General features: G+C 40.8%; 1 protein-coding gene across 1 annotated transcript; it reads right to left on the bottom strand.

The window, feature by feature from the left end:
* Window positions 1-2,948: 2,948 nt before the first annotated feature.
* On the bottom strand, window positions 2,949-21,241 carry LOC139742325 (uncharacterized). Its single transcript, XM_071652902.1, has 13 exons — window positions 21,234-21,241; window positions 20,741-20,937; window positions 19,312-19,457; window positions 16,469-16,678; window positions 15,169-15,389; window positions 14,374-14,605; window positions 13,296-13,569; window positions 12,176-12,438; window positions 10,994-11,225; window positions 4,953-5,050; window positions 4,444-4,623; window positions 3,621-3,930; window positions 2,949-2,953 (listed from the first exon to the last, which is right to left on the bottom strand). Exons 1-13 carry the CDS (start codon window positions 21,239-21,241, stop codon window positions 2,949-2,951), a joined length of 2,376 nt encoding a protein of 791 aa, XP_071509003.1.
* Between the last annotated feature and the right edge of the window lie 1,475 nt (window positions 21,242-22,716).

The raw sequence follows: 22,716 nt of genomic DNA, 5'->3' as shown, positions 1-22,716 counted from the left end.
CGCTAGTTCATCATAAAGGAATCGAATGAATGCCAGTGAATACTATACAATATTCGTGCTCTTTGAGCTCCTGGAGCGAAACCGAAAGATACCATTCTACCCATGAGACAGTAAAAAAAAAAGAGAAAAAAATGAAAGAAAGATGCGAGCAAAAGAGGAAGTTTGCATCATCTCCAGTGTGTTCTGCTCTCTATAATGTGTGTACCTTCCACAGTGTACTGTATAATGTGCTCTCATAATAAATGTGTGCATTGTCTATGGGAGCAAAAGTCACTTCTTGGGTACAGTACACGAACAAACATTGTCATAAATTTCATGATATTTTTTTTTCTCTCCCCTACATTCCTCCCCTTTCCCTCCCCCTCCCCCCTCTCTCTCTCCCACCCCCCCCCCCCCCGCCTCTCTATCGCTCTATCTTCCCATTTCAATTTAGCGGCCCCGGGGCTTCTGCAATTTTGTTTAGCAGGGAGGTATGAAAAATTGAAATATAATGATGCATACAATGTATTATAATGACTTGTTGTCCAATAGCACGGGCATTAAAGGAACTATATGCAATGCAAACGCATGTTGACTTGTATTGACTTATAACAACCTCAGTTGCCAGATGAATGTCTAAATGCGTGCAATACATTTTATGATAAGTTTCTAACATATTTCTTCAGATTGCATGGACATGCCCACAGAAGAAAACCAAACTTTCAAACCAAGATTCTGTCATCACCTGTCAATCATTGCTATAAGTATTAATATGATTAAGAAAAACACTGAACTGTACCTTAAATCCCCCATAAGGCCGAGCACAACTTGCGTGTTCCCCTGCAATAGCTATTGGTAATCATAAAAGTAAAATATAGGCAAGTTATACTCAGTCTATTATTCTCTAAACTCATGTCTATTTTTCTCGAAAATCATGAATTCATGTTTTTGGATGTGTACACTACTTCAGACGATTTAGAGAGTATCTAAGACCGGTGGTTTAGGGCCTTTCAGTGACTAATGGGTTAAGTAGAACAGTTACAATTCTGTTTATACCTTCCACTTTAACTAAAAAGGTGTCATTACTCTTTAAGTTAAACATCAAAGATTGATTGAGGTGTCTGTCAGGAGAATATAATGTAGTAATTAATACTGTCTAGAAGAATTATAGGAACCAGTCACGCCGCCTTAAGCAGTGTAAAGAAATGCAGAGCAATTTGAGGTTATGTTCTTCGAGTCTATGACAGCTTATTTGAAGTTTCCAAGTAATATTCAAATAAAGAGTGAAGTGACATTCATTTCCTCGAATAAGTGATGAAATAAAGCAAAAGGACACCATGAGAGTGATTTTGCCCATTTTTTTTTCATTTCTGTTTTTTTTTTTAATCACATGAATTCTCATTCATTCACAGCAGGAAAGAATATGCTTATGTTTTGCATGCCAACAGTGTCTTGAAAATATAGATATCGTTTTCAAATCATTAAAATAACACTTTAACTGTACAATGATGCTCAAAGTATTGCTCACATCGAGAAAAAAAACCCACACAAATGTATTACATCATCAATATCGTGTCGCATGATAATGATAATGAGACACAAATTTCCCAAAATGCACAGTTTGTCTATATTCTCGAATATAATGGCACATCACATGCTATCTTCGAACTCTTTTTTTTTCTCAATTATCTAATCCCCGTCCACAGAACCTTCAGAGAAGCACTTTTAACAAAATCATCATTCTGTTTTAAGGCAGTAGCGTTTGTCTAAGCGTTTAGCGTTACATTATGAACTGCAAAACAACGCCTTGAACACAATGATTGAAAGGGAATACATACAAACATTGCGCACATAATTATTATGAACAGGTAAAAAACATGACAGAATCTGCGTATGATTGTAGTATGCCAGTTCCACGCATCAGTACACACATTACACATCATGCAAACAGGGACATTTGCAAAATCATGAAAGAAGACGGTTAAAATTTCTACGCGCATTAAGTTTAGCTTTTTACAGCTCTACTAAACAATGCATTTCACATGGTGAGAGGTGAAGGAGTCAAGTTTATCAGGAACCAAAAAGTCGATAAAAATAGTAACATCATGACTGCGTAAATTTACTACATGGCTCCTAAAGTTATTCTCCTAGGGACAAACGTCTTTACACATACTATAGTGAAAGTGAATTCAAAATGTTTGGAAGCGGTGATGACAAAGGTAAGAGTGGACATTGACCCCTCGTTGACAAGTATCATAGTGTTTAGAGATGGCCAATTAAAGTTTAACAGTGAAATTAAGACGATTGTGTAAACAAAGACGTAAATATACACGACAATATAATTATGTTACCACTCGGGACATTTCACTAAGCTTGATGTAGATATCGTCTTTCGTGTGTCGATTGGCAACACACATCCCTTGTCATTGGATTCCGTTATTTTTTTTTGTTGCAAACTCTATACATCCCCTTACAGACAAAAGTTAATGAAAAAAAAACAACTTGATAACTGTGAATACACAAGTGATGTTTCCCTGAAAAATGCAGTCTCATTACAACGCCTTCAAAACTCAGCTCCGAAACCACTACTTTACTGATATAAATCTACTACTTATAGAATACTTAAGAGGAGAATACTACTCATTTTCTTAAGGCACTACATTGGATTGATGCATGTCGATATAAACGAATCTCTTCCAAACTCCTACCGCTCAAGCATCGCAACCCCTATTTACCTGCCCCAGCTCTATTTAGAAAAAAAAAAACAAAAAACTCCATTGCTAATTTTACAAGACTACACGACGTCCATTTTTCGATCACCCCGAAAAGGAAACAAAACTTGACATGTACAATGAATGATACACCCAAGACGTTATGTATCAGTAGCCAAGCGTCACGAAAACATCTTTTCGTTTTGCTTTGCTTTCTTTTCTTTCCTGTTAAAAATCTAACTTCCGCGGTACGGAACTTTAGCCTGTTTGATCACAGAAACACCAAGAGTCAAATGAAAAGTTTGCCTCCATTCTTATTCTACTTGTCTTTATTCTCTACCTACAATATTCTATATTAATATCCTTCTTTAATTCAAGTGTAAATGTTTAACACAACAGTGATCTGTACACATCTTTGATAGGTAATACAGTCTTTCGTAGCGTCCAATTCTCTTTCGAAATTTCTTTTCAGCTAATATACATGTCTTCCTATTATGCCTCATTCAAATGTGCATACTTTTGCATCCCTTATTTTATGATTTTGAAATTTTGTTGGATGGAAATAAAGTATACTTGAATTGAATTGCAATCGCGAAACTACAGCCAGCAATTCAAAAACGTACAGGCCGAGTTCTTACGACGTATCAATGTGCACATTGAAAGATATTCTTCAATTCAAAATTTTCACTAAAATTGTTATTTAAAGAGAGCAAAGAGATGTATTGAAAAGCACTGTATTGAGCAGTGATATAGGCCGACATGTCAGTATATTGCTTAGAAAGAAAATGTGCCAGCGAGTAATAAGATCATTTCTTTCCGTGAGAAAGAATGGCGATATCAAATGATAAGACAGATCGACGATCTATTGATTTTTTTTTCCAGAACCAGTGCAGCCCATCCAGGGCGAATTTGAGTTATCAATTGATGTACCATCTTCTGCCTCTTGTGGCTCCAAGGGGTCCACTTCCGTTTGTGTCTCAAGCGTCGGCTGAGCATTCTCTTGGATCTTCAGAACGAGTTCGTCGAACTTTTCGTCGTCGAAGTTGGCTTGGCTTGCTTCTTTAGTGAAGTCGATGTAGAGCAGCTGAGTGAAAGACATGCTCATTGGTCCTTCTGGCGGCCACGGCATCTGCTTCATGAGTAGAGGCACGATGGGTTTCTGTAAGGTGTCGGACAGACTCACCTCACGGCGACAGTTGGCGGAGAGGGCATACTTTGGTGTGACGCAAGACACTACGACCTGTTAAAGATCGAGAAGCACAACAATCTTACTTATGCCTTCTATAGCACAGTCATTGGTGTGGTACGATTATATTTTCCTTTTTTTCAAAATTAATGTGTTGATGTTGTAGAGGATTTTTTTTTTTCAAATGTGTTGATGTTGTAGAGGAATCTATTTTTCTTCTGATCAATATAATTTTTTGTATGACATACTAAGATTTTATTGTGGAGATGCACTCTCAAGATTTTTGTCTTGTTACGACATTATTTTTTCTTCAATGGATACAAAAAACACAGGTGATCGCGAGAAGAGCACATGAAATATATTACCGAAAACACACACACATACACCAGAAGAGGTAATAGATCCACACAAATATAGTTGCAAAAGTTCCCCAAATATTTTCAAAGCCCTTGCATAACAACCATGAAAATGACATTCTTTTTTTTTTGCCCTAAAGCGAAAATCGGCAGCACTGGTGTTAGTGGATCACTATCACTCATCAATAAACCTGGTATCGGTCCGACATACCTTTGCATTCCTGATCCCCTCGTCAATCTTGTGGTTGAGTGGATCTCCACCACCCATCTGATTGATGTCCAGCCAGCAGTGGTAGCCTAGATTGGTAAGACGTGAGAACAGTCTCTTGATCGTGATTTCCGGCTGTTTGTCCCATTGGTACGAGATGAAAACAGAGGGATGTTCCTCAGACTCCTATTGGGTAAGACAATGAGGTTACTTTTTGAAATCTGTGTGACTTTCATTATTTATCTTTTTTTTGCCAATTCAGAATACGATATCATCAAAGGCTGCTGGAAGCATATCTCATTTTTCTTTCGAATATCATCTCAATCACTTTGGACAAGCTTTCCTTTTGATTTGAATTCATCGTAACTACTTACGGTCATAAAAGTGCTTCAATTGGTCATACGATCTAGCATAAATACAATTTCAATCTCACTGTGACATAAATCCACGGTTCAAATGAACTTTTCTTTAGAGTTCTGCAATTCTGCATTCCAATGGTTCGTAGGCCCTACCGTAGCAGAGGTATTCGGGCTGTCAGGTGACGTTGTTTCTTCAACTTCCTTCATTTTGACGGGTTTGTCGTCTACTTTAGGGACCCAGTTCCGGTACTCTGAATGGAAAAAAAAGAAGGTTTGTTAGAACTGTTGAAGTGAGACGTTGGGGTGATTGCAGTTTTGTTAATTGCAGTTTTGCTGAAGATGACGGCTTTAAGTGAAACTAAGTCAAGTTCATGACATCACTGACAGAAAAAAATTTCTAGGATCATGATGATGGTTATGATAATCATAATTATGGTAATGGACATTTTTTAAAGGAATGGTAGTTTTTGGTTGATAGTGGGATGCAGGTGTTAACTTATTTTCTTTCTTTTTTTGCGAAGTGATTAGAAACTATTCATATGAAATATTAAAGAGCATATAATTCTAAGAGGAGTTGAAAGTTTATCTGATGAAAATCGGTTTTGAGATTGGTAAAATGTCCACACACAAAAAGTAAAACAAAGTGGTCCTAATAAAAGGTTGGTCTCACCTTTCTTTTAGGAACCCTTTGTTTCTGGATATCTCAGCTGTTATCATATAAACTCGATTTTCATCAAATACGTTTTAATTGCTCTCAGAACTGTATTTGGCAAAAATTCAAAAACCTTAATCCCCTTTAATACTGCTAGTAGACGACAATAAATGAAAGAAATGGTGAAGATGGAACAGATATTATTTTTCGTAATCTCCGTTGTTCGTTAATATGAGATCCCACTCGCACGCATGCGCAGTCAATTCATTCGAAGCGTGTGTTTCTTAGCGGTCAAGTCGCCATTTTGAGCTCTAAATTTCGCCGATTTTCTTTCACTTTGCGATCTGTCGCGTTCAAGTTTTTCGTGGTTTCATAGGTTATTTTACCTCCCCGATCGTTTGGTAGTGTTTTTGGAGAGCGATGGAAGCGATTTCGGGTTCTTCCACGAAGCCAAATTTCCCGCACGAGAAGCTGGTTCGCGATGCGGGTTCCACCAGCATCGCCAGCGGACCGCGAGCGGGTCCCTCCCCCGGCAGCGATCCGGGGGGAAAGGGTAAGACGGCAGCGGCGAGCTCGGCTAGCCGCGGTGGTAAAGGCACGGGGAAAGCCAAAGGCAAAGCACCGGCGAAGATCACGTCTCCTCCTCCCGTGATTGCACGGAAGTTCGCCAAGTCGGCTGCTACTTCTGAGGTCTCAGACCTTTTGATTAAGAAGCCCTCGATCATGAATGACTCTGAGATAATAGCCAAAGATTCTCGGGCTGTCCAGGACTGCATTCGTGCAGATCCTATTTCAAAGAAGGACAGTCAGGCCTGCATTCGTGCAGAGCCTCCACAGACCACGACCTCGAAGTCGGGACCCAGCATTAGTGTTGGTGGCTCAAATTTTGAACATCGTCTGAATAAACTGGAAGAGATGCTGGGAAAATTGGTGGATCATTTGCTACTTTCTCATCCACATCAGACTCGTAGTAGTCATGACATGAGAAGTCTCGGAGATGAGGATGATAATCACCTTTTATCTGACTATGAGTATGACTGCGATCAAGATGATGGGCCTTTTGGCTGTAAACTTACACCAGCGTCTGACTCACAGACTTCTGATTTCAGTGCTGAAACAAACACTGAAGATAGTAATGCTACTCCTGCCTCTGGCAAGAATGTAGCCATCCCAGCTATTGCAGCTAAATTCGCAGTGCCTCTCAGCGTGGGGAAACCCTTAGATGAGGAAATTGCTGGGTCGGTATCCTACCTTGTCAGCCACACTCTTGAACAGGCTGTCCTAGAGGAGACTGGTAAGAAGTACACTAGCCCAGAAAACTGTCCACTACTTGACGTGCCCAAAGTCAACTTGACGATTTGGGAGAATCTAAACCCTACTACCCGGGCTAGGGACCTGAAGCTTTAGCGTATTCAGAGCGCTCTTGTGAAAGGCATCACTGCTTTTGCGCAGACCCTTTCTGCTTCGGAGCTGTCAGAAAAACAGCAGGACGCTCTCGGACTCCTGTGTAGCTCTAATTTTGAGCTGAACGCCTTGAGGAAAGATCTGGCTTAAATGCAAAATTTGCTCACTTGTGCAAGCCTCAGAACCCTGTGACCAAACAGCTGTTTGGGGACGATTTAGGAAAGAAAGTCAAAGACATCCAGGAAGAACAAAGAGCAGCAGCCGGTGTTGTGAAAGGCTCAAAACCTTTCTCAACAGGTAACTCCCGTCAGCGTCCATATTCCCAGTCACAGTCTCACTATCACCCTTACCGCCGACAGACGGAAGCTAATTACCGTAGAATGAGATCAGCGGGGTGGACCACGCCAACCGTACAGGCTGGGTCGGTACAGCGGCCTTTTTTAGGCCAGCGTTCGTGGAAGCCACACACTGCCACCCCGATGACCAGACCCAACAAGGGTAGCGGCCGACAGAGCCCTCAATACCGGGGGTTTGCGGGGGCCCGCAAGTAACTGAGCATGTTAAACCAACAGTCTCCTCATCCTCTGCAGAGGTGAGTAGGGGGCCTACATGCCCTCTCCTAAATCTTGCTTGTTCGATGGTGGGTGAACGACTGAAAATTTTCTATGACAAATGGAGAAGCCTGACTTCAGATCCATACATTTTTAATGCTGTCAAAGGATACAAACTCGAATTTGATCCTAATGAATTCCCTACTGTAAGAGGGAAAGAGTTGTATAACTTATCTCGCAGTTCAGAGCTTAACAGTCAAATAGAGGAAGAGATTTCTCGCCTGTTAGCTAAAAATGTGATTGAACTTTGCGAACATGAGAATGGAGAATTCATCTCCAATATTTTCACGAGACCCAAAAAGAATGGTTCCTTACGAGTTATCCTTGATCTTTCTGATCTTAATACAGGCATCCTTTATCAGCATTTCAAAATGGACAACATACATACAGCCTTGTCACTGCTCAGCCCAAATTGCTACATCGCATCTATTGATTTACAAGATGCATGCTATTCAGTTCCCGTCCATCCATCATCGAGAAAGTACTTGCGTTTCTATTGGCAAAGTAAACTGTACCAGTACAAGGCCCTACCTAATGGTCTCAGCTCGGCTCCCAGACTGTTTGCAAAAATACTGAAGCCAGTGTTTGCCTAGCTTAGAACAGAAGGGCATGTAATTATGGGATATCTTGATGACACTTTGATAATTGGGAGATCTAAGGATGCTACCCAAAGGGCTGTTTCAGCTACCACTAAGTTTCTAACAGAGCTGGGGTTCTTAATTCATCCTGAGAAGTCAGTACTTAGCCCAGGCCTAGACCTAGAGTTCCTTGGGTTTCATTTGAATACCAGGTCAATGCACATTACTTTGCCAAGGGAAAAACAAGATGACATTTATGAGGTTTGCACCTCCCTCTTATCCCATGCCACCCCATCCATTCGAAAGGTTGCTAGGGTCATAGGGAAAATAGTACAGTACAGTATGGCCCATTGCATTACAGATATCTAGAGAGAGACAAGGCACAGGCCCTTAAGGCAGCTCGTGGTCATTTTGATAGGCCCATGACTCTTTCCATGGAGGCACGACATGAATTGATATGGTGGAAAGAACATATTCATGAGTCATTTAATCATGTTGTCAGACAAAAGGTCGATTTGGAGCTACGTACAGATGCCAGTGCAGAGGGGTGGGGTGCTGCAGACTTAACCTCTCACACAGGTGGCAGGTGGACCACAGAGGAAGTACATTCAGCTCAAACATCGGGCATTAATTACCTAGAAATACTGGCAGCTGGACTGGCTCTGAAATCCTTCTGTGCAGATAAGAGAAATGTACATGTCCTATTGAGGATTGATAACACTACGGCTGTTGCCTACCTTAATAACACGGGAGGGCTGAAATCAGTAACGTGCAATCAGGTAGTGTTAGACATCTAGCATTGGTGTAAAGAACGCAATATATGGCAATCAGCAGCTCACTTACCTGGGTGTCAGAACAACGAGGCAGACTTCATGTCTAGACACTTTAATGACAGAACAGAGTGGATGCTAGATAAGAAAAGCTTTGAGAAGATTGTGGCTAAGTATGGTACACCAGTAATTGATTTATTTGCATCCAGACTAAATGCTCAGCTACCTAGGTACGTTTCATGGTTGCCAGATCCCAATGCAGAGTCAGTTGATGCTTTCACACTAGACTGGGGAAAATTTGCACTCTTTTATGCCTTCCCTCCTTTCTGATTGGTAGCAAAATGCCTACAGAAAATACAAGAAGACAATGCACATGGCCTGCTTGTGGTGCCAAATTGACCTACACAGGCCTGGTTCCCTCTCTTGACAAGTAAGATGAGTGAAGAACCTTTGATCTTGAAAAGAAGCAAATCCTTGCTGACACAACCAGTATCTAAGGCTACCCACCCACTCTGCACTAAACTCGATCTTCTTTGTTGCAGGATTGGCGTTCACAGTTCGAGATAAAGGGACTACAGGACAGGACTGTGGACGTGTTGTGTGCATCTTGGAGATTGTCTTCACGGAAACACAATATGGAACCTACATTAGGAAATGGCAAGAGTATTGCAGACAGGAAACATTGAACAGTCAGTGCACTGCTGTAGAAAGTGTTATAGAATTTTTGAGTTATCTGTTTCATGTACATAAGTTGAGTTACAGTGCTATTAACTGTGCCAGAAGTGCTTTGGCCTCAGTGGTGCTGTTGGAGAACAGCAACTGTACAATTAGTACACATCCTTTGGTGACAAGATTCATGAAAGGTGTATTTCATTTACGAACTCCGCTGCCACGGTACAACCACATCTGGGACGTTAAAATCGTGTTAGATCATCTCCGCAAAATGTCACCAGCCAGTATAAGCTATCTTTGTGTGAACTTACTCATAAGCTGTGTATGTTGCTCGCATTCACTTCGGCACAAAGGGCACAGACTTTGTTCTACATTCATATTGATGGCCTGGTTTGGAAGGATAATAGCGTAGAGATTCATGTCAGTGACTTGGTAAAACAGAACAAGACCTCCGACAGAGTAGGCAGTACGACTACAATTGAAGAGTATCCTTCAGAGAAAAGACTCTGTGTGGTACGCTACCTGAAAAAGTACATTGAGCGTACAAAAGTGATGAGGGATACGGAAAGGCACCTGTTCATTATAGGAAACCTCACAAACGAGCCAGTAAGAAAACCATCTCCAGGTGGATAAAGGAGACAATGAGTGCGGCGGGTATCGACACTAGAATTTTCAAACCGCATTCTACAAGGGCTGCAGCAGTCTCTACTGCAAAGACAGCAGATGTGCCCATAGCGGACATTCTGAAACAGGCCGGATGGTCTAACGAGGAAACCTTCAACAGGTTATATGATAAGCCGTCGATCAGGGCAGGACCTACATGTAGGTTCTCCATGGCGGTACTGGACAATCATTGAAGAGAAAGGGTATTATTGGTGAGCTACTATGTCATTCTTATCACCATACATTGCTTGGTTTTTACAGAAATGCGACCACTTGCTTCAAAATCTCATATTAACGAACAACGGAGATTACGAAAAATAATAAATTAATTAAACGAGAACTTACCTGTTTGAAGTTTGATTTTTATTATTTGAGTAATAGGAGTGTGAGTTAATATGCCCTCCACTCCCACCCTCAATTCAAACTTCAAGGTAATGTTCTTACTCCGTCAATTTATTTCCAGATTGTGGGAATGTGACAGTGGTCGCATTTCCTCTTGGAACAGGCAAATCTCACTTGACCCAGTTGGGTCTTCGGTTCAGTTCTCTCACCTAAGTTTGACATTATGTATTAGATGTCGGAAGACAGTCCGATTTCTTAGGTGGAGATTTGCCTGGGCGACGAGTATTGACTGCGCATGCGTACGAGTGGGATCTCATATTAACTCACACTCCTGTTACTCAAATAATAAAAATCAAACTTCAAACAGGTAAGTTCTCGTTTAATTTATTCAATATTGTCTCTATTTATCTATCTATCTATACTTTATTGTAGATATAAATCTGAACACATAATGACATATTTTCATACTTACTGCCTTTTCCCTTCGATGAGCAACACTTACCGTCGGTTACCATGCTTTCGACCGGGTTGACGTGGTACGAGATCTGACCAAGGAGTTCGAAGAACTTCGAGTCATCCCAAAACTTCTCTCCCCTCACATACTCTTTCTCATTATAGAACTGAATGTACAGAAGCTGAGCAAAAATCATGGCCAAAGCGCCCGCTGGTGGCCAGGGAGTCCTTTCGATGAGAATCGGAATGATTGGATGGTTCAGATGATTAGCTAAGGTCGCCTTGTAAGAAAATGAGTCAACAACAAAAAACAATGATAATAACTCTGTTCAACGATTGACGTGCTTCAATATCCAGATGTTTATAACTATCGTCTTTACATGTCTAATGGGAATTAAAGTTCCGATGATATAATAGTGTCTTCCTTCACCAACAATGACACGTATCTCGTTGTCATAAGGAATAGATTACTAATGCCCAGGGGTGAATAGGGCCTATGTTTTATGGCTGATTTCCCTTTATAAATTGTCACCCTCTGTACAAATGTGTTTGTATAGACCAGCATTTGTGATCTTACAAGTACATTATTTTGTACACAGGGTGGCAACTGATTGAAAACAAATCAGCCAAATGTTGTGCATTAACGTGGTCATCCCACGATACCGACACCCATAATATGGCCCACTAGCTCGACATTGAAAAAAAAAATCCATGAGTCATATAGCCCACAAGTCATACAGCCCATGAGTCATAGAGCCCATGGGTCATACAGCCCATGCGTCATACAGCCAACGAGTCATACAGCCCGTGAGCTCGACAGTACATAAAAAAAGATCCGTGGGTCTGATACTAGGTAGATAAGGCCCATGAGTCCGTCACGAGCAAGCAAGGTCCATAAGACAGACACCTGCGTCTATTAAGCCCCGTGATGTAATGTTCGTGTGCCTCTTTGTCTATGAGTGTCGGACTCATGGGCCTTCTTTGCCAAGTGTTGAGTTGGTAGATAGTATAGCTCTTGGGCCTGTGTTCTTTGATGTCAACCTGGTGGTCCTTGTTCGCTTAGTGTGTAGCTCTTGGGTTGTGTGACTATAGTGGGCTGTATTGCTCTATATATCGTGGGCTGCATGACTCGTGGGTTGAATGACTCGTTGAATGTGTGACTCGTTGTGCGGACGCGTGACGTACATTCGTGTTAACAAGAAACTTATTCATCGCATTTTAGAATTCCTACCTCCTTTTTGCAGTTCTCCGAACCAGAATACTTCTCCGTCACCATGCAGAGGACCACCTTGGCAGACCTCATTCCCTGGTTGATGCGATCGTACAGCTGGTCTCCTCCTCCCATCTGGTGGATGTCCATCCAGCAAGGGAACCCCGCCATCTCAAGGTGGTTCTTGATAGCTTCCACCTCGGGCTGGTGGTCCCACTGGTAGCTGAGGAAAATGACAGGTGTTTTTCCGGACTTGTCGGTTTGGGCTTGAAGAATCATTTTGTCTGTCAAAGAGAATGTGAACGTTAAAGCTGAATTGTTTGCATTCTTTCACAAAATATTATCCCTTGGAATTTTCCGTATTTGTAGCTCGGTATGGAATATTACATTCAGATTTGGCGCGTATTAGGAAAATCATTTCATTAAACACTGGTAAGTGATAACATTAGATTAAGGTCTAGGGTTAAGGTTAAGTTTAGGGTTAGAGTTTGGGTGACGGTTAGGATAAGGTTCAGGATTAGGATTAGGGTTAGTGTTAGACACGATGTTTAATGTATGCAGCTCCCTGCCAAATAGTAGGTTATCAGCTGGAAAGCGTTCAGAATCGTCTTGTAATATCTCGATGTAACGTCTTTTGACGTCTCAATGAATGATCACCTGTACCGTAGGCCTGCCCTGATTTAAATTAAAAGTTTCAAATTCGTGTTCTTGCGGTGATTTGCGGAAGTGAATGAATGCATATCATAAAAATGAAAATTAGATGTAAATGTTTGTTGATTATGTTGGGAATAACTTGTAATTCATGTGAGTTTGTGTAGAAATTTTATTTGAGACTGAAATTTCCCTTTTCTCGTAATTATTACAATGGAATAAATCACGCCGAGATCGCATCCGGACAAAAGAGAGAGAGAGATCCGAATAAATGAAGGCCGGATGGGAGAGGTCGGACTGTACTGTCTCAAAGTCTTTCAGAAAGCGTTGCGATCGGACATGATGCAGCAGTAACACCTTTCGCAGTTAGGTCTGTTTTTCTTGAGAGACTTGTAGTAATGACACATCATGGCTCCCCATGAGAGAAAAAGTGAGAGAAAAACAGGACAATTCGAGTAATATACTGTAGCAAGTGGAAACACTGATTTACCTGCCTCCTCTAGACTTTGTGTGATAATCTCCACTGCATCTGACCGTCCTATGTCTTTCAGAGCACTCAAGATGGCGAACGTTGCGTCACTGCTTTTGTGTGTGCTGTACCGTTCTGTCAAGATAGCCATTGTCGGATCCGTGGATAGAGCCAAGTTACGGATATCCTCACCCGAGTATCCTAGTCGAATAGCGAGGAACCGCCAGTCGTGCTCATGCTTCGGATTGAGGAGTTTGGAGACATCGCGGAACCATTTTGGCGCGTTGGTGATCGTCTGGAACAAAGCGTTTATTTATAAAGAATGCAGTGAGCGTGATTATGATGAAAGCTAATATAGTTACATCATCACATGTCAATTGTTTACTGAAATTTGATACAAATTTTCGTTAAACTGAATGCAGTCATATCTATTTTGGTACTTCTATTGCGCACATCTATCCGCTCCTTCCTGCTCATAGCTTACACAAGACAACTGGCTTATGGTTGATACTAAGCTTTGCAAATCCCTCTTAGAAAAATTGTTCTGTATGAAAAGTAACATTAGATATCGTCAGAAAACCGAAAAGTTGCATTCTGCCATTAATAGTTTAACAATGTGGTTAACCAAAGTCTTCTTTCTCAGTTAAAAACCAGGAAGATATGGTAGTTGCAGGATGTCCATACGTCTATGTCCATCTAGTGATCATAATCTATAATGGTGGCCCTCTGCATAATCGTTTTTAACTATAAATGTTATTCTTATCACTGCTGCATAGACATGCATACTGTATATTAAATCTCTTTCATATCGTTGTTTATGCAAGTCAAAAGACTGTGTTAAATTTATTTTATACATTTCCTACATGTTCATGATTATGTACTTAAATATGTATCGTGGTTTATGCAAGTCAAACGACTCTGCGTTGAATTTACCTTGTATATTTCCTGCATCTTCATGATTATGTAACTTATGTATATTGACATGATTGATTTGCAGAAAATAAAGTATCTATCAAACAAACAAAACAAAACATATTTGAGAATATTCATAAGCAAAGCACGAATTAAAGCAGTAGTGGTTTGATAGAGTACCACTCACTTTATGATCGATCTCATCGACTTTCTCGACTGTGTCGTCGACGACCACGTTCAATTCCTCGAGCTTCTCTCCCTGATCGTGGACGTCGCTCTTCACGTCCCTGATCTCGTCACCGTGGTGCTCCATGGTCTCGTCCAGCCTTTTCATATTTTCGTCAGTACAAGGCACGAGTGCGTCGAGGGTATCGATGTCCTCTCTCTGCCCCTCGAGGTTCTCACTTAGGCTTTGCAAACTGAGAGACGGACCCAAATGTACGTTGGAAAGATGATTTTACAATGGGTGCCAAAATATTTTTGTATCTGTTACATTCATGCTGTCTCCGAGGTTTGTTCATTTTATAAGTGGAAAGCACACATTCCTCGAATTGCTACTTAAATCTGTCATGTTACGAACAGAACCAATCCTGATAATATCACTGAAGAAGGTAAGTGAATTGCTCTTTTACCATACTATAGAAATACAATAAATGTTCTGCATTTTGTCTTTGAAATTGTCTTAAAAATCATCTTTTTATTGCTTTACTATTGTCATGATCGCGGCATTGTGAACAGTAGTAGCCTTCCTATTGAGGAATGACAACATGTGGATAAAAAACGACAAAAAACCTAAACACCACACATGATTATAGCTCTTTAGTGGATGGTCCGATTTATCTCGAATCGCATACAAATGTGTTAAACTAACATTATGTATTTTTTTACACTTTCTATATTTTAACATTTTACTGACTTCACATTTATTTAACTACTTTGAGAGGTAGGCCCTAAAGAGTAAAACCACAGTAAAAAGATAAACCTTCTGTCATCGAGGAAATCCAATATGGACTGCGACACTTCGGGAATGTCCATCTGTTGGGATGTCTTCAGTTTCTCTACCAGTGGTCTGTACGGCTGCATGGACTCCTTGTAGGCCTGAGCCACTCGCTTCGCTTCCATAAGGACCACGCTGGTGAACATTGGGTCGATGGTTCCGAGCTTACTGAACAGGATCCTAAGGCTCATGTCTGCCGGGTGTTTCTGCAAGTATGGGGAGGTATTGAGCGTTAGGAGATTACCTCTCTAGAAATTATCCAAATTTTCTACTGTGTATCATTCATTTCAGTTTATTCCTTTTCATTCATTCCAACAAAATGCAATTGCAACAGTAAAGACATGTGAACACATATTTTAATGACATAAAATGAGTACAACATTGTAGTTAAGGAAAATACTGCGGACTGAAATACAATAGATTTTGTGACTTTTGTGACCAATATCAAGACAAATTTCTCGGAGTGGTGGACACTACTAATAAGTAGAGCTTTTAGTTGGTATTCTCCCCATAAACCATGACTAGTTACCAATTGCTGAACTAGCAAAACTAGAACTATCATTGAAGGTGATTGATACCCTTGCTCCACCAGCTAAGAACCAGCTAAGACTCCTATGAAAAAGAATTGAACCAGGGTTTAATAAAAGACTATTAATATTTTGTATGTGTGTGTATGTGTGTGTGTGCGTATGTGTGTATTTGTGTGTGTGTAATACCTTGTGAATAGGGCCCGCCTTGCTAGTTCGATCAGGTCTGTCGTGTTCTTTGTTGTACATCCCAAGTTTATGTAGAAATCCCCAAATGTCACAAGGTTTTGATAAATTTGTGAATACTATGACAACGCATTGTCTAGCAAACAAAAAAATCAGGTCTCCACATCTATTCTTCAATTCCAAACTGTCGATCAAATCTGATTTCAATTGCTTCACATTTGTAAAGTACTTCACTCCACATGATTTTCAAGGAAATATGCAACTACCATAGCAACACCTTGTCTTGTACAAACCCATAGAGTGTCGTGCATAGCTACACCTTATGATCAGTATACCAAATTTGGAAAAAACTTGATTTAATACTGTGGAAGTAGTTCGCTCCACAAGTTTTTTTTTTTAAGATTGCGGTTATCATGGCAGCGCTTTCTCCAACACGCACAAAAACGTGTATTTCACATCTTTTGAAGTCGCGAGGACTTCATTCTAACGGAAATGCACTGCATAACCTTTCCCTGAGTCTAACATACGCTAGATAAAGCTCCTGTGCTATATAAGATAGCTCACAGACTAACCTTGCTGATGCGACCCACACTTGCTACGATCTTGGACGCGAACGCGGTGACGTTAGGGTTCTGCTCCCATATTTTGATGCACCTGTATAGATGGTTTTCGAATCGCTTCGGGTAGTGGAGTGATAGTTCTGACACGACCATGAAGCTCATAAAAGACAGGGCGGCATCCGAAATATCCTTCAGCACAACATCGATATGGGCCTCGAGGGCCTGAGCAAAATATACAGTCGGAATCAAATATTTTCATTCTGTTTTCGCTCTTTTTGTATAGGTAATTCATTTCTTTTTTTTCTTTCTTGTTACTGCTTGACAACTTGGCTAATTTGTTCTTTGTAGACGGCTTCCCGGACCCACCTATCGAACCAACGAGGCTCCTTGTCCACAATGAGCACATCTTTATCTTTGACGTTCTGCTTAGCTGTCTTCAGATGGGAGAAGACGGTCGTCGAATTGTTGCCCATTGTTCCTGGTCTTCGATGTTGACATCATCGTTTATGTAGTGGCTGCTTGGTTTCACCCTTCTCTTGGCACCCTCTCCTTGACATCGGATGACGTAGACGGTGTTACATTTGTTTGCCTTGGAACTTTATCGTTCGGATGAACAAGTTTATTTATAAGTGTGTTAGCCGGTTTGAAGTAGACGGGATCGAATATGGTAGCCTGAAAGGATCTGTTGGATTTTTAAAAAAAGAAAGTCAGTTGACGTCGGGCACAGAGACATCAATGCTCCGATGCTGCTGCTCTCCTGGAGGCGTTCATTGTGCCGATGTTGACGTTTCTGTGGGTGGATAGTTTTTTTCTATACTCCATCCGGGGTAACCGTACACGCGGAGTGCTTATTCTTTATGCTCTTTCCCTTTGCTTCCTCAGAAGACGGAATGTAGAAAGCCCTCTGAAACAAAGCTCTAACCACTCCCAGTTTGTGAATGATAGTGACAAGAGTCAAATAGGAGATATTGATCAGTAATGGGTAACTTTCCTGTGGAGAAGGAGCGTACCTTTTTCTTTGGTGATGATAAGACAATCTAGGAACGAGTTTTCCTAGCGTTTCACAAGCGGTCCGCCGTAACAGAGCGATAGAGACAGTTCGCAAACGAATCATTCTAGACCTTAGCCTTACCTCAAGAACCAAACTCAATCCAGATAAAATTTGTCACTTGCTGGAACTCTACTTGTCCACAACCTATTCCATTTTTGAAGGCACTTCCTACAAATAGAAACATGGATGTGCCATGGGCTCGCCCATCTCGTCAGTTCTTGCCAACCTGTACTGGGAAGATTTTGAAAGCGTATTTTTTAGTTTATTATCCGGCACTTTATCCTCTCATTGGTTTTATGTATGTGGATGATAGCCACCTGGGTCAAGATTAAGACTGCAGACCTACACACTTTCTTTGCACACATCAACAAATGCGACCCTTGTATCAAGTTCACGATTGAGAGAGAAAATGATACTCAACTAGCGTTCCTGGATTGTCTTATCACCATCGAAAACGCGCCTGTCATCGGTCCGATGGAAAGCCACTCATAATACGGACCGATACCTCTAATGAGTCCCACCACCTCCTCATTCGCAAACTGGGAGTGGCAGGTAAGAAGTTTGTTTCACAGGGCTATCCACTCACTCAAGACACTATCGGAACAATGGACACGTCGAGCAGAGCAACAGCAAGACCGAGTCTGAGCATAGGAGTCTCTGTGCTCTACGTCAACTGACTTTCGAAAAAAAAATTCCAACGGATCCCTTCATTTTACCATATTCCCGTCTGCTTCAAACCGGCTAGCAGTGCGCTTAAACAGAAACTTGTTCATCCAAAGGATAAAGTTGCAAACAAAAATAACATCGTCGTCGTCATCGTCATCGTCATTCAATATCAAGGAGAGCTGTTGCCAAGAGAAGGGTGAAACCAAGCAGCCGCTATGACATAAACGATGATGTCAACATCGAAGACCAGGAACAATGGGCAACGATTCTACGACCGTCTTCTCCCATCTGAAGACAGCTAAGCAGAACGTCAAAAATAAAGATGTGCTCATTGTGGATAAGGAGCCTCGCTGGTTTGAGGGGTGGGTCCAGGAAGCCGTCTACATAAACTCTGAAAACTCATTCCTAAACAAAATTGGGGGACTGAGACACAACCTCTTCCGAGGTGTACAATTCGAGCAATACAAATCGGGCAATACAAATCTAGTTCAGGCAATAAATGTCGTATCCCCCTCAAGGCCAGTCCATATTATATTATCATACACTTGTCTCGGCCAACTATTGTGCAACTATAAGATTCAAATTAGCTTATTAGATTTAGATGAAGAGTTCTTTCGACACATCCAAAAGTTGTATTTACCTGTGACAGTTTCGACGACGGGCTGTCATCTTTCTCAAACAATGGCTAATGGGCAACTGCTGATTTGGCGCCAGTAAGCAATCACTCAGGTGTGACATCCGAGTGATCGCGCCATCGTTATTTACAATGTCCCCCGCCCGTTCCGGTTCATGTCGTTAGGGGGGGGGGGGGGGTCTCAAAATCCTTATTGCTCAATCTTAATTGCTGATTGGCGCCAAATCATTTACCAGTTGCCGATTAGCCATCATTTGAGAAAGATGATAGCACGTCGTCAAAACTGTCACAGGTAAATACAACTTTTAGATGTGTCTAGAGAACTCTTTATCTATAATTATTGATCAACCATCCTTATGAATTTATTTTGAAGCTTATAAGGTTTTCCTGTATTTTGGACTACCAAATTTCGGGCAACCAAAATTTGAAATTGGAAAGTATCAATGGCCCAATGTGACCACATAGAAAAAAAAGTCAATGTTATTGTGACGATCTTTCTTTGACCTCTGGGTTCTTCTTGGCCACGTCATGAAAAAGCACGTAGAGCGTTGCCTTATCACATAATGTCATATCGTCCATCCTCTCAATAATGTCATCAAGGCGTGAGAGAAATCCCTCCGGATTATGCTGAAGTAGCCCTCTCAGGGTCACTGTGTGTCGAGAAACAAACATATTATTAATATGTGAAATAATGATAATAGCCGGGATTTTATGTGGAGTTTAACAATGTCAGTGCGACTTTATTTCAACAACCTTGTACTATAGGATACGAGAGGTTATACGCCATAATATCTACCCCTGTATTCTAACTCAATTAATCCTAGACAGGAGAGAAAAACGATAGAATACGTAGTGATGGGACTGAGAAAGAGGTAGACATCCATGACCCCGGGGAAAATAAGGTGCATATGAAGAGTTTCATTGCAAAATGGGCTAAGAGCCATTTTCAAACATTTTAAAGTATGTCCATCGTCAGATTGAGCAAAATAAAACCTTTTCTGGTTATACCTCACTTGTAACATAACAAGGAGTATTCTAGAAATTATGATTATAACTATCCAATATTTTCTTATCATTTCCTTTGTTATTTAGCAGCTTTAATCGCAAATATCTCAAATTAACAAATATTTATCTTATATCAGTTATTACTGTGATTAAAGCAGGCCAACATAGGAAAGGTATATCCTGGATACCGCCTTTCTAACCCTTTCGGCACCAGGGACTGTGGACAGTGTGTACAATCCTAAGAGTTTTTATGTACCAATCGGCACTCAAAATACACAAAGAGGTAAAAAAAAAATTCAAGTAATCATTCAGGTTGACTTAAGATATTTATAAGGGGTGGTATTATCATTAAAATCTGGCAATAAAGAAATCTAAAGTTTAATCTATGTTAAAATGAAATCATTTGAGGAGTTTCATCACACAATGGGCTACAAAAAGCAACACTTTTAAACATGTCAATGTAGACCTGTGAAGTCCAGCAACGGGGTGAAATAAAACCTTTACAGTGATATCTCAGTTGTAACACAACAAGGACATCCTTGAAGTTATGATTAAAAGTATTCCACATTTGTTCTTATTTTATTTTTTATCAGCTCTGATCGCACGTATCTCAACTTAACGAGAATGGAATTAACTTGTTTGCCATCAAACTCTTCATTTTCACCCCTCAGTCACAAATGCAATTTCAATGAAATCTTGATGTATACTATCTTAGAATTAAATCACGAAAGTTGACCGATAACGAATTTATGTTAAATAATCTACCGGATATGTACATATATTGTAAGCCTTTACAGATGGTTTTCCTGGATTTTCCTATTCGAATGAAACTCCTCACTCCTCTGTTTTATTCTATCATTAACATCATGAACTTGTAAATGAAATTCAAACAATTAAGGACTGCAATTTTGTAAATCGTATCGCTTACTTCCGAATGACGGTCTTACGCTCTCCTTGTTCAGAAAGACATCGACGATAGTTTCAGCGTATGGACTAAGCAGTTCGGCATCCTGCTGCAGTATGGCGAAGACAGAACCAGCAGCGCGTTCTAATTCTGTGACGTCACAAGATAGCAGCTTGGCGATGCAAGGAGTGAAGCCGGTAATCCGCTTAGGCTTCTGAATTCTATGTAGATATAAAGTTAAAGATTATTACGAGTGGCCTACATCAATAAAACATATCAAAAGATATATAATACAATTAAAAATACACGTTCTTACCCAACATTAAATTGCAATGATATTCTTTTTAATTTCAAAATTCATCCTGCGCAAATATTTAGAACCAACATACAATAAAATGTTAAAAAAAGGTAACCGAAGTTCAAAGGTCAGCTTTGTCAGAAATACATGGTTTGTTCTTGTGAAATGTTTACTACAATACAAAGTAACTCATTCGCTTGAATTTGACACCTTGCTCACGTCAACATTATTACAGACCACAGAGTTAGGGTCCTTCGAAGGTGAAGGGTACAAAACCTACTTTTTCTAAATCTTGGTTAGCTTTAAGACCCTGTCACACCTTTCCGGGCAGCGATTTTTTTCCCCCAAACAGGTTTACCTATTACAATATATATTATTCTGCCTCCTGATTGGTTCAAAGGTATACGGTATCATGAATATTCATGAGCTGGGATACAACGGTATGGTATACAGCGCTCAGCGTTGCGAATGAATACGTAACGCATGTAGCCCAGCCAACATCGGCGGACGAGCGAGCATGCATGCATGCTTTGAGTGTATTATAGTGTATTTGAGTGTGACGTGTACACACACGTACACTCTACTCAACTGTACAGCTAGCTAGCTGTGTGACGACTACAAACAAAATACTTAAGTACACGTACATGTACTTCTGTCAGAGTAGATCCATGCTGGCAGTTCGTGTGAAAATGTTAAGGCTATAGCCTTGGAATTGGTGCCACGTTACCACCATTCATGCATACATTCATGGCTGAAGAGTCTAACTTCCGAAATCTTTTGCTTTCCCTTTTTTGTCGATTGGAAGTTCAGTCGTAAAAATCGGTATTTGTACCTTCCACCGCTTCACAATCGACTTGCCTGATGCGTTAACTCTAGGCCTATCCGCTATGCAGCATATAAGATCGCGAGAAAGACTGCAACTCGTGCATCAAATTCGCTACCCGTGCCACTGAAAACAGCTGTCGCTTCGCTTGAGATAATTCTACAGCACTCACTGAGTTCTACGGGGTTACGACTGCCCAGCATTCACAATGTGCATGTGTGTATACAGTGATGGAAACACGCTCGTAAACCGCCTGGCACATCAGTTTCAACGGAGAAAAAGTACTATTACTGGATGCATTACTGGATTGGTAATGATCATAATAGGCCTACAATGTATGAGATAGCAATACAAACAAACGACCACGTAGAGTCATTGTTATTTCTTAACACTTCGATAGAAAAGCGCACTCACGATGCACGAGTTGCAGTCTTTCTCGCGATCTTATATGCTGCATAGCACATAGGCCTAGGCTACGCTATACACATACAACGCATCAGGCAAGTCGATTGTGAGCGGTGGAAGGTACAAATTCCGATTTTTACGACTGAACTTCCTAGCTAGCTGTACAGTAGAGTAGCGTGTATGTGTGTGTACACGTCACACTTAAATACACTATTACTAGTACACTCAAAGCATGCATGCATGCATGCTCGCTCGTCCGCCGATGTTGGCTGGGCTGCAATACACATGCGCTACGTATTCATTCACAACGCTGATGAATATTCATGATATCGTATACCTTTGAACCAATCAGGAGGCAGAATATTACTGTAATAGGTAAACCTGTTTGGGAAAGAAAAAAATCGCCTCCGGGCAAGGCTTGCGTGTGACTTGAGAAGAACAATATTTGCTACCCGGAGGCCCTCGCAGATGACC

This window comes from Diadema antillarum, unplaced genomic scaffold (assembly GCF_040938485.1).
Source record: "Diadema antillarum isolate AM-2024a unplaced genomic scaffold, OU_Dant_1.0 seq00000996_RagTag, whole genome shotgun sequence".
Taxonomy (NCBI): domain Eukaryota; kingdom Metazoa; phylum Echinodermata; class Echinoidea; order Diadematoida; family Diadematidae; genus Diadema; species Diadema antillarum.
This window is presented reverse-complemented; position numbering and strand designations above follow the sequence as displayed.

Bases quoted from the DNA above. Each gene is read 5' to 3' on its own strand.
- LOC139742325 (XM_071652902.1), bottom strand. The intron at 11,226-12,175 runs GTAGGAATTCTA...TTTTCTTACAAG, and splicing joins CGGAGAACTGCAAAAAGGAG to GCGACCTTAGCTAATCATCT. The intron at 4,624-4,952 runs GTAGGGCCTACG...ACCCAATAGGAG, and splicing joins GCCCGAATACCTCTGCTACG to TCTGAGGAACATCCCTCTGT.